Source organism: Aythya ferina (assembly GCF_964211825.1).
Source record: "Aythya ferina genome assembly, chromosome: 1".
Classification (NCBI taxonomy): Eukaryota; Metazoa; Chordata; class Aves; order Anseriformes; family Anatidae; genus Aythya; species Aythya ferina.
The window spans coordinates 113,256,196-113,268,575 of NC_140296.1; the positions used below are offsets into that span (position 1 = coordinate 113,256,196).

Here is a 12,380-nt window from a genome sequence, read left to right on the forward strand (position 1 = left end):
TCGCTGCAACTTTACAGACTGTTTTCTGCCCATGGTTCTAGTGAATATCATCTGAAAAATAATTTGACTACTACAGCTAAATCCATCTGAAATTACTTTTGTCACTGGAAAAAAATGAAAATGAGAGGTGGTTAGACTACTGTGTTTGAAGATCATGATAATGCAGAGTAGCGAGTAGGTTACAGTTCTGGTACTGGAGAACTGATATGGAGTGTAAAATGCCCTCTTCACCCCAAACCCAACCCATCTCTGAGCACTGGAAAAAGGTAAAGGGAGAGCTTGTAAAGGCCTCAAAGAAAACCAAATGTTTAAATACCAGTGAATTTAAACTTCCTTAAGAAGCCTAGAAAATCCAAACAAAGCTTCTCTATCCCAATTCAAGTCTTTACTATGTTTCATTGGGATCAGTAGCACTGGAATAACATACTCTGGCAGTAGGTCTGACTTGCACTGGGATAAGAAAAATGCCACATCAGTGACACTGAGACTTTTACCTTTCACCTTGGATGAAAAGAACAATGCAACCTTGCAATACAGCAGCTCCTGGAATTGGCTACATATTAAATGGCTTTTGATGTTTTGCCAACCCTTTCCATCAGCTGAATTCTTTGAGGGCCAGGAAATGATTTTAACACCTTCTTCCCTTCCAGGATGACATAACATGCCTGAAGAGCTCATCGGGTGCTTGAAAACCTTAGCTTCCAAATCACGAAAGGACACGCTCTGCTGCAGACCAAGCCCCGGCCTTCACCAGGTCTCAGAGCAGGGCTGTCGCTGCCTGGGCACCTTTCTTCACTCCTTGCTCCTCGGAGACCGGCCAGGTCAGGGGCTGCTGCTTCTTTGGGGTTGCCAGGTCCTGCACCTCTACTGCTGCAGCCACTGACACTAACTGCAGACCCCACATGTTGGGAGCAGCGGTGGGTGGAAAGGAAGGTGACAGAAGACATCAGAAGCCTGCTCTGCCCCCCAAAACCCTAAAACAGGGAAAAGGTGGCAAGCAACACAGAACCAACATCTGAGCTGAGGACAGATGATATAGTACACTTCATGCTACTATTCTCATGCTAACACCAGATCTTATTAGGCACCTAAATGATAGGCAGCTTTAAACAACCTCCAATTTAAGGCTCAGGTTGGATAATCAGGTCCAAGATATTTTTATTCAGTAGCTGTAAAACCTGCATCTCCCTGACTACTGTTTGTCCCACAAAAAGCCAATGCTTTTTATTTATAGTTTTCTGGATATAGTGTCTGGAATCCCAAGACATTTATTAAGAGTATTTATGACGTGTTCTTAATGATAAAGCATGGAGATTTATTTTTTTCAGCCCAGTATGCCTTTTCAACTTAAATCTATTAAAATAAGGCCTGACACAATAATCATTAATTGAAAAAAAAAAAAAAAAAAAAAAAAAAAAGCATAAACAAGTTGAAATAGAACAGGTCACCAAGATTAGGAGTTAGAGTAGCCCGAAAGAGCTTTTATGTTTATTACTTGGATCAAAGTATCATCAGGACAAAATATACGACCTAATTTTAATGTAAGTGACCTCAGAATAACCAGCACTGTAAGGTATCATTTTTCTCCTTGTAGAATTCCAAACAAAAATTAGTTACTTTCCTCCTCAGAGAGGACATCTGGACAGTTTATCAATGAACAGGAATTTGTCTCACAGCAAAGAGCCTGTGATGTCTCCTTGCATGCACCAAGGGAAAGCTGGGCTTTCAGAGCATCTGCACACATTGGTGTTTTTTTCCCCCTGACCCAGCCCCTAGACAGAAGGTCTGAACATGAAATTTATGGGCTGGGTGATGTGCGCCATGAGCTCACACTTTACCAGACAAATTAGATGGGTTGCAATCCATGCAGCTGTAAACGACGTCCTGCAGGGTTCCACCTGATCTTTTACAGCTTTTCATAAATCAGTACCTACTAGCTTCAGAGGAGAGTCATTAAAAAGAAATCATGGAAATTACATGTTTGCTCAGGGGAAGTGAAATAGAACATTTCCCTCTGTCTTGTCTTTTCTACCTCCCCCCCTCCTTCCTTTTTTAGCTCTCTTTATTTTGTTTCTTTGACCAACTATGATATACCCCATTGTGTTATCTTTCAACAGAACAGAAAGACTTTCTATCCTGTCGATCCCAACTGTGTGTCTATCTACAGAGTTGTATTTACTGATATGCGGTGCCCTGAAAAAAAAATCAGCCAGACTTGGGTTAGTGAGAGAAATTTAACAGTGAGATGCCAGTTACAAAATGTCCTGTTGCTGAAAGCTTTCTCTGGATGTGCCCATTATATTAACAGTTGGAATTAACCTTTGAGTCATTCGCAGCAGCACGGAGAGCTATACTTTGTTAACATTAGCACAGCTTTTTGTCACAATATGGGGAAACGTTTGTTGCACCATATAACAAAGACTGCAGAAAACATCATTACGGCCCTCCTGATGCAACCTCCTCTCTAGATGGTTGCTGTCTGGCTAAAAAGGGATACATTAACTTGTAAAATTCAGGAACCATGACAAGATACAACCAAAATGTTCCATCACGTCTGCGAAGGGAGAGAGGCATTCTGCGAATGCACAGAGGACATCTGCACACATGAGCCTAGTCTTCATGTTGTAGCCCTTTCCTTCCTCCAAACAACACAACCAATCTCCAGCTTTAAAATCTGGACTTCCCCTTCTATAGTCAGATTTGTTTAAATAGGAAAGCATCTAGAAAACAAAGTAATTTCCCATGGCAAACTTTAGATAATTATAAGATGATTTTGTAAAGTGAAATTGCTCCATGGGGAGGGAAGCAGGCTTGGTTTGAGCACAAATGCTATATTTTTTATAGTTATGACAATCTGAAGTTCAGAATTCTGGTCTAGCAATAAAAGTATCTCCTATTTCAATAACAACAACAACAACAAAACACATAAAAATGAACAGCTGGCACACATGGCAAAATTTACTTTTATCTTCTAGAACAAACAGAATCATAGGTACTCCACTGTGACAACAGGAGACCAGGAAATAAATAACATGTTAAGGAGAAGTAGAGACCTCACGTTTACTTGTCTGTCCCTACAAGTTATGGCAAGCATCTCTGGAGTTCTATGTCTTCGTGCCCCTTTTTTGAAGTACCTGTAGCAAAATTTGTTACTTAGCCCCCAAAATACAATTCACGTCTTAGGGAGGTCCATTTGCTTTTCTCACGGGGGCTCATATCATGTTTGCGCAGTTTGACAGGAAGCAGGCTGTGACTCCCCTTTGAAGTGAAAAGAGAGCTAGAGAAATAAAGAGGGGTAATACAAATAATCAACAGGGGAAAAGAATGCAAGTCAGGCTGCTGGCTTGTAGCAAAATGATATGTCTCTCTAAATGTCACACTGGACTTATTTTCTAGCTCTGTACTGTCCACTGGCAAAAGATCTGCCACAGTTTCCTCGAGGATAACAAGCCAATAAAATTTCAGCTGCCCCAGATGTCAGCCCTCCAGTCTTTCATACTGCTCTGGCTGCCCCTCAGAACGTGGTTTTCAAGGGGCTTCTATCTCTTTTAGAATCCCGGGGAGGGTAATGAATCATATGCCTGGGTGTATCAATGCTCCTGTATTCACTTTTTTTCTCACCAAAACCAGTGAAGGCAAAAAATACCAGCGTAGTGCTGAAAGGCTTTTCTCTTTCTCATAAAACAGCTTAAGCTGTGCTTTTAAGCAGCAGAAGTAATGTCACATGGACATTTCCTGGGATTCAGAGCTGGTCCAGAGATGGACCCTTAACAACAACCAGTCATTATTGCTTGGACAGTCTATGGGCTCTTCAAAAGGGGGAGAGGAAAATGCCTTAGAGAGCTTTTAATATGCTCTTCTGGCTCTTTGTGTCTACCATTTGGTGTATATGACCTGCCCTTATATCCCACATTTAGTTGTGCTGTGAATTTCGACTGACGTTCACTATGGCACTTGCTGCGTCAGGCCATGGCTTCATGCAGCTTCTTCAGCATGCCCATTCTCCAGCATTGCCATTAACACTAACGAGGGCTTCACATTGTAAACCCAATGCGTTGAGCTGAGAACAGCAGAACAAAATCCCTCAGAAGCACAAGCAACAGCACACACTCAAAATAAGGTCACAGGCTGATCTGTCCACATTTAAATTCTAACTACATAACTCAGCCTGCTGCAAAATTCATGTCTGAGTTGCATCGGCAGCAGCAAGCTAGAGGTGCGAGAGTACAGATAGATGTCTTACTGCACATGTGAACAGTGAACCCTCACAATTCTTAATTTGGAAGAAACAGTAATTCATTCGTGTCTACCTCTGGCAGGATGAGTCAGGTAAAGATGTTTTTTTTCTGTTTCTAGTATGCTAACTGAAGTTCCAGAAATCTCTTCAGTTTAATGCCTGAATTGCACACGCAATCCAAATTAAGATTAGACATCAGCAAGTACTGGTTTGAACACAATCTGACATTTTTCTGTGTGGTTTGTAGTTTAACTTCCCCCAGTCCATAAATTCAGTGTTTTGTGTTTAACAGACTTTTGAAAGAGAGATAGAACACCGGGGTTACAGAATATGGAGTCTTTTAGAGCTTTTTAGGTCACAGACTATATTGTTGCTGTATTTTAAGTATGGCTAAAATTTTTTCATGGGCTTCTGTTATGCAGCATTCAGCCAAACCCAGATCCTGTTTGTAATACCTGGACAAGTACAGAGCCTAAGCCCTCTCTGAAATGTGCAAAATGAAGCTGACAGCTCCTTCCTTCAATCCAAACGTCCCTAACAGGGTGAAGCAAGCAAGCAATGTGACAGCAGGTCACCAATATATTTCAAGCACCTAAAACCATCCAACCTGAATGGCAGAAAAAAACCCTTTTTAATAAAATGTTCAGGAACACAAACAGTAGTTTTGTTGCAAGTATTACTGTAAAAACAGGCCCAGAACTACACTGCAAAATTGAGCAGACTGAATTTTTGTTTTGACCTGTTTGCTACTCCTACTGAGCTTAATTTTCACAAATATCTTCTCAAGCTATCATACTAGAGAGTTTCCAGAGAATCATCAGGTTTTAGGTGGAGACAAACTTTGTTAGAAGAAAACTTCAAATTTTTAATTGCTAATGATGGCTCTTCTGCATGTTTGAGAGCAAACACACTTCACACCAGTGAGAACACCACAATGAGGGCCACCAAAGACAATTTTCTGATGCTAACACTTGCAATCAACTACTCACAAATAACAAGTAGACCAAAAACTGCTGAAGAAATTACTCCAGTGAATAATTCAAGCAGGTTTCAAACTCAGGAAAATTGGGATAGGGATGTAAACAACTTGCTAACACATGAAAGTATGTATGAGGAATTATTCACACACATTTTCCAACACTTTCAGATTTTCATCAGGAAGGCCATCTGACCTTGACCCCTTCAATTTCCTGGACTATACTAAAAGAATTTCAACTATGCTTCTTCTGAAAATAATAGGCTTTTTTTTTTTTTTTTTTTCTTTAGATTTAACAATACCAGCAGAACTTATATTTTAAATGGAGAACTCCTAACATGTATGAGAGATCTGAAACCAAATCTACCTTCTGTGCTGAAGTGGAATCCAGAAATAATGTTTTTTTTTTCTCTCTTTGTTTTTAATATATTTATTTATTTTTATATATATATATATATATCCATCATCAGGCATGCTGCTTCCTCATCACAGATTTGCAACTTGGAAATTAATGTAAGATGTGAAATTGTCTAACAGTACAGGATATACAGTCTTATACCTCCGCTGTACCACTGACCAATGGCCTGTTTCTTCCTTTTTTTTTATTGTCAGGACAGTGGAGGTACATGGAGGCACCTACATATTTTGCAGCCTTGGTTTTCAGAGCCTCCCATTAAATTACAAAAAGGTTTTATACATGTATCATAATTGTTATTCATAAACACAAATAACTTCTCATTGCATATTCATTATTTAAAGCAAGAATAACCTGACTGAGCTTTATGAAGTACCTTTGGATTTATACCTATATTCTTGAAATTTTATTTAAGTTCTACCTATGAAAAAGTTGCATAGTAAAATGAATAATGATCTCCATATTGAAATCACCGTAAATATCATTTTAAACATCTTTTTATTTTGGTAGTGGTGTAATTTTTTTAAATGTCTGTTTTCATTTCCATATTTCAGACTCAGCTTTTCATGTTAGATATCTATTCAGAAGTCCCTTAATAAGCTGCAAATAAATGGCAGACTTTTGCATATATTGTAATGTGTAACATCCAGAGCACACTAGTGGATTAAAGTATTTGTAATTACAAAATAAAACTTTGCTTCAGAAGCTTCTATGTTCTTGCACACAGACACTTCTGATTCAAATTTTTAATCCTTTTATAATTTCTTAAGCCCAAGGGCTGACTGGAAGTTAATGAGGTTGGCTGATGCTACAGGCAGTGCTTGATGTGCAGAGAGGAGTCTGCAAAGTGCAAGAGAGCTAGCACTGTCCTGTCCCTGTTGGTGAAATCAAATATTCTTACTGAAATTTGCTGTCTTTGCTGAACAAGCTCTGCCTTTTCCATTTAAGTAAACACCTTCATCCCAAGGAATTGGGGCAAAGTTGCTGATTAATTCTCCAGCAAAGAAGGTAATTTAAATTTTCCAATAGACAGGAGGAGAATAACTGTATTTGACATAGATGACATTTTGACATTTTCCAAAATAAAGCAAGGGTCAACTGATCTCCCAAGCACCAAGGGATAAGACAAGAGGAAATGGCTTCAAGTTGTGCCAGGGGAGGTATAAGTTGGATATTAGGAGAAATCTGTTTACTGAAACAGTTGTGTGGCATTGGAACTGGCTGCCCAGGGAAGTGGTGGAGTCACCATCCCTGCAAGTATTCAAGAAATGTGTGGATTTGGAACTTAGTAGCATGGTTTAGTGGTGGATTTCAATACCAGGTTTTTAAAGGTTGGACTACATGATCTTAGAGGTCTTTTCCAACCTGAATGATTCTGTGATTTTGCAAACCTACAGATGCATTTCCAAATTGACAACTATTTCAGAAATGTATTCCAAACCACACTACTGACATCTTATTGGATAAAAATTCACCACTTAATTTTAGAAAAGTACCTGTGAGCAGTAAGACATGATAATGACTTCCTATGTTAGATGTTTGGGCTGATAAGAAGTACGAATAAAAATACAAAATGATGACTTTCATTAAAATCTCCTTCCTCTTTGATAGTCCTCTCAGTTTACACTGAAAAATAAGTAGCATGTTTCAGTTTAAAAAAGTTTTAAATGTTTTCAAAAACGTGTCAGCTGTTAACTCTGAGCAACTCATCAATATCTTTTTTTGGAAGGAAGACTGTCAGACCTTTTTTTCCACATTTGTTATGAGACACTCTTGCCATTCTTGCCCTTAAATATAGCTATTAATAAAGCTAGAAACACATATCAGAAAATGATTATAGACCACTTAATAAATATTCTGAATTCTCAGGTGGTTTTCTCCCCTAGTTTGCAAAACTATTTGTCTTATATATACATTTGCAGTATAAAGAAACAATAGGAACGGTACTGGACACTGACTTCCACTTTACCAGAAGGTTGTAGGAAAAAAAATGCACAAATGCAGAAGCAAATTAAATATTTGTTTGCATGGAGTCCTTCCCAATTTTGAAATCAATCACAGATCTGGTAGAAATTCACAATTTCTGAATAATGTGTGTTGGAATTAGAACATTTTCCATTTTTTTAAAAAAGTGACTTTATTTGGTTCCTGCATCACAGATATGAATGAACACAGCACCAAGCTCACCACTGCAGCTACAGGGAGGTTGCTATAATACCTGGACTGCCTGAATCCCATATCAGAACCCTTATACCTAAAGGTCACATCATCTTCTAACAGCCTAATTCACTTTGGGGCACAGAAATGTTTTAAATATAATTATAAATATATGCTATATTTTAAGCAATAAATGTCTGGGTAACATAGAGTAAGCTTCATATACCTAAAATGATAATATACACTGTAACTCTAGAGCCATCATGTAAATATATATATATATACACACACATACAAGAAATGCTTTGTTCAGAAACCAGTTGGAAATAATAAGAGAAAAAAGTTTAAACAGATAAAGACACCAAAGAGGTACAAGTCCTCTTAAGAGTTGTAGAGTACACCAGATATTTTTCAGTTTTGTGACTGTTGGGTTATATTTTTTCCACACAGGTGAAACAAAATACTAAGTCCTTGTAGATAACAGTTTCACCAACTGGTTAGCAGGTGGGTGAAGTGACTCTGTCTCTCCTATTCAAGTTTAGAAAAATTTCCATCTGCTTTGTATCTGCATGAAATGTTCACAAATGTGAAGCAATACACAGCGGACTGGAAAATAATAAGCTCGAGAAGAAAAATAATAAAACTGATCAGAGCTGGAAGAACTATGAACTCACTTCCACCCTAAAGATATCCAAACAATCTAAAGACTTTGTTATAAAAATGAACATAATGCTTAGAAAACAAGAAAGAACAGCAAGACATAAATCAAATAAAAATATCATGCGGTTGTGGCTTAGAAAACTGCATGACTTGTACAACTCAGCATGTACCACATTCTGCTTCTACAGCCCTTTACAGAGCTGGATAATTCAAGGCTGCCTGAAGGACACAAAACACCCACGTGTCCATAACCATTGCAGGCCTTGTTAGGAAGAACTCAAGGCGGCCACCTAATTAAAAAGTGGATGTTGACAGACAAGAAAGCAATCAGCCATATTCTATACCTTGCAAGGAATAGGAAAGGCATTTTCAAGTCAATTTGAGATGAAGCGCAACATGAGGAGAAGGTATCATGAAACATTTGCTACGCTGAGGTTACAAAAAGCTTTTCTGAAGGAAGGTTCACAAGCACGTAGCAAGGTCTGCAAAGAGACAATCAATAAGGATAGAAACATCCTCTCGGGTATCAAGAAATTATTAGATGCCACGGAGTGGCCAGAAGGGATAGAAAACTGAAAAGGAAATACAGCTGTGAAAGCTTTGACTCCTCTACTGTATTCCTATGAGATATTAGTACTAAATGTGCTGGGGCTGTGGCCTTGGCATCAGACTTACAGCCGAACACATCCCTCAGTTGCAGGCAGTTAAAAGCAGTGTACCAGAGAACGGGGATATCCTATGCACCTCCAGAAACGTGCTTGCGAATAGGATACAACATTGCTGTGAATATTTTTAATAAACATCAACTTGAAAGAAGAGGCACACGTTGCCTCTGCAACAGACATCATCAGGTTAAATATTTTTCCTGACCAAGTACATTCTGAACACCTGAGAACATGTGTTGGGCATAAAGCTCTAGTATTCTTCCAGTAGCAGCACAGACATGGGTAAAAGAGAGCTGGGACCTCCATAATTTAGATTAATTGCTTACTTTGGGTATGGGGAAAGGTGCAGTGGGAGTACTACAGCCTCAAATAACAACCGACAGCAGCAAGGGAAGGAGGGAAGAGAATAAAAACCACCTTTGACATTCCCCTCAGAAATGCGCATCAGCCTGTCACCAGGAGCATTTTGCTTGGAACTCACTTAAAGCAGCTGTAAGAAGTCCTCTATGTTCCTTCCCCACAATCATCGCAGCAGGACAGGGCCACCGCCACTGCTGCCTGTGCCAGTAAAACAGATCATGACATTGGAGCAAAGATGGCAAGGCAGGAGAGAGCAATGGTGCAGTGCTCCTGGGCACGACTCAGACTGAATTTAGGCCTTGCTAAGGATATTAGCTTTTACTCGCTCTGAACTGGTAACCCCAAACCAAAATGGTACCCATGATTCCCTGCTTCCCTAATCCAGCAGACTGCTCTGGTATATCCCTGCAAAACAATTATTTTCACCAATCGTTTCCCAAATGGGGGTGCAAGATGTTTAGAAGAAATCTGCTTGACTGAGAAGACAATGTTTAAGGAACTTTGATTTTTTACAAGCTGTCACCTAGCAGGAAACAGAAATAACTGCCCTGCTAAGTATGTTGGTTTAATGTGTGCTAAATGTTCACCAGTTAAATTATTAAATGTAATTACTGTGCAAGCAGCCTTCTCTCATTATATATTTCTAGTAGCAAAGCCCATTAGCATGGCTGCCTTCCTCCTCCCAGCTCTGCTTTCCTTCTGACACCTCTGGTGTGGCAGCAGGAGGCGATGAGATTGGCCAGCCTCTAGCTCAGGATGCTGCACAATGTTGGATATGGGAAAAAGGAGGCAAGGCCTATGCAACCTGACCAGCAGCCCAAGGCCTAGTGCAGCTCTCCAAGCTGCACTGCCTTACCTCTGCTTCCCTCTGCGCTTTCCCGTTACACTGCTGTGACAAGAAATGAGTTGTGCCAGACATAAAGGTTTGGGAAGAGTGTTTTGTTGCCTTCATTTGGAAAGTTTGCCTCATGGCAGACCCTGGTCTGTCCCCTAACACAGCCCTCCAAGACCTGGGTCTGAAGCAGCAGAGAAGTGTGCATTTCCCCCGACTCTGTCTGCTTTGAGGAATTTTTCAATAGTATTTGTGCTAAAAATAATGTCACATCTCTTTAGATCACCGAAGTGAAAGTGTATTTTGTGCATTAAAAAAACCCAATTCACTTAAACCCTGCTAAACCAAAGCTCTTATTTCACCACATCCTCATTACATCCTTAGGTGTCAACACACTCTTCATTTTTTCTCAACGAGATCATTCTTACCTCATCATAGAGATGTTCCAGAGTGTATTGAATAACCAGGATTATAAATTAATGTTTTTAATGCAATTAGGAATATTGCATGGATTGGAAATGAATTCCTAGCTAAGGCATTTATCAAACAAGGAATGTAACTGCATCTTTAATTTTGTTAGTCCTAATGAAAACAATAAGATTATTCATATGATTAAACTTAAGGTGACTTGTCAGAGAAAAGTGTAAGAGTGTATGATGTATTTGGACCCAGTTCAGAACAATACTTAGGAACACGGCTGGCTGTGACCTATCAAACACTAAGCACTTAAAGCACCGCATAAGATCAGACAAGGAATAAGGAAGATTACAAGATGACATCTTTTGTCTGTGTCTCTCTCACAAACCTCTGCTCAGTCTTATAATGGATTTCACAACCATAAAATACCAGCTTTACAATATTTGAGTAAATCTTAGTACATCAGTAATAAAAATACCAGCAATAATAAAAGAATATTGAATAATTCTCCCAAATGTACAATCAGAAAGCTTCTTGTAGCCTTCAAGATTGCAAACAGCTATGGTTAGAAGTTGAAGAAGTGGGTGAAGAAATTAAATTATGGAAGATGAATAAATCATAGACATTTAGACATGTGTAATGTAAAATATAATATGTCACCTTGCTGCCGCATTGGTGATTATTTTCAGACTGCTGGGATTACGAATCAGTTTATCCAGGATGCTGACAATCTGCTCAAACTTGGGTCTGTTGTTTCTGTCTTTCTGCCAGCAGTCCAGCATCAGCTGATACAAGGCAGCTGGGCAGTCCATAGGTGGTGGCAAGCGGTACCCTTCATCAACAGCCTTAATTACCTGCACAAGGATAAAAGTTTTTGAGAACTTGGAGGCACTTACATCAACTTGTTTTTATCAGTTCTGTGAATCACATTAACATGGACATTCTGTGTTTAAACAAATGTGTTTATTCACTAATTGTCTTGCAGTGCAATGCTCTTGGTTTATCTGCAAAGTAAACCAGGCAGTAAATTAGGCATACAAAAAGGGCTGTAGGCACGTTAAGATACAGTATGTGACTTTGAGGAAGGTGAGAGTCTAAAAAAGATCTCCAAAACTCACATTTGACTGAACTAACTCTGTAAATAAAAGCTATAGTTAATAAGATGTCTGCTTAAATATGCCAAACTTCAAAAGGTCTTGAATATCAATGATCCTTAGCAACATGTGTCCCACACTCTCCAGTGGACATTGCATGCAGCAGAACACCAGCCAACTCAAGGGAGTCCCTGCACTGAAAGGTAGAAAGTCAGGTAGAGAACTGAGACTGTAATTAATCTCACAGTGTCAGAAAATACTTTAAAAACATACCATAAGGAAACTATATATATATTCCTACTAGGCAGTGCAGCCCCATTTCCTTTGTCATTTATCTAGATGCAGGGTCAATAAGATCAAAACTGTCATTTGACAAAACAAAATTTAGTCTAGTATTTACAATGTTATTGAACTTTTTGATTGTAAGTTTTTCACAAGACTACAAGGCCTCTTGATCAGTCCTACTATATTTTTTGCACCATGAGTCAAAAAACCCGACATATTCTAAGTAGAAAATGATAAAGGACTATTTTGTTATCCTTTCTGCTTTATCTGGATCAGTTAATC

At 39.0% G+C, this 12,380-nt stretch overlaps 1 protein-coding gene across 4 annotated transcripts in view; it reads right to left on the reverse strand.

Moving 5' to 3' along the window:
• The window catches only part of EPHA3 (EPH receptor A3), a 237,752-nt gene that overhangs the window by 7,895 nt on the left and 217,477 nt on the right, over positions 1-12,380 (reverse strand). For all 4 annotated transcript variants that reach the window (XM_084511168.1, XM_084511166.1, XM_084511165.1 and 1 more), the window contains one exon: positions 11,380-11,573. In XM_084511168.1, the coding sequence (XP_084367294.1) occupies positions 11,380-11,573 (194 nt within the window). The remainder of the gene's footprint in view (positions 1-11,379; positions 11,574-12,380) is intronic.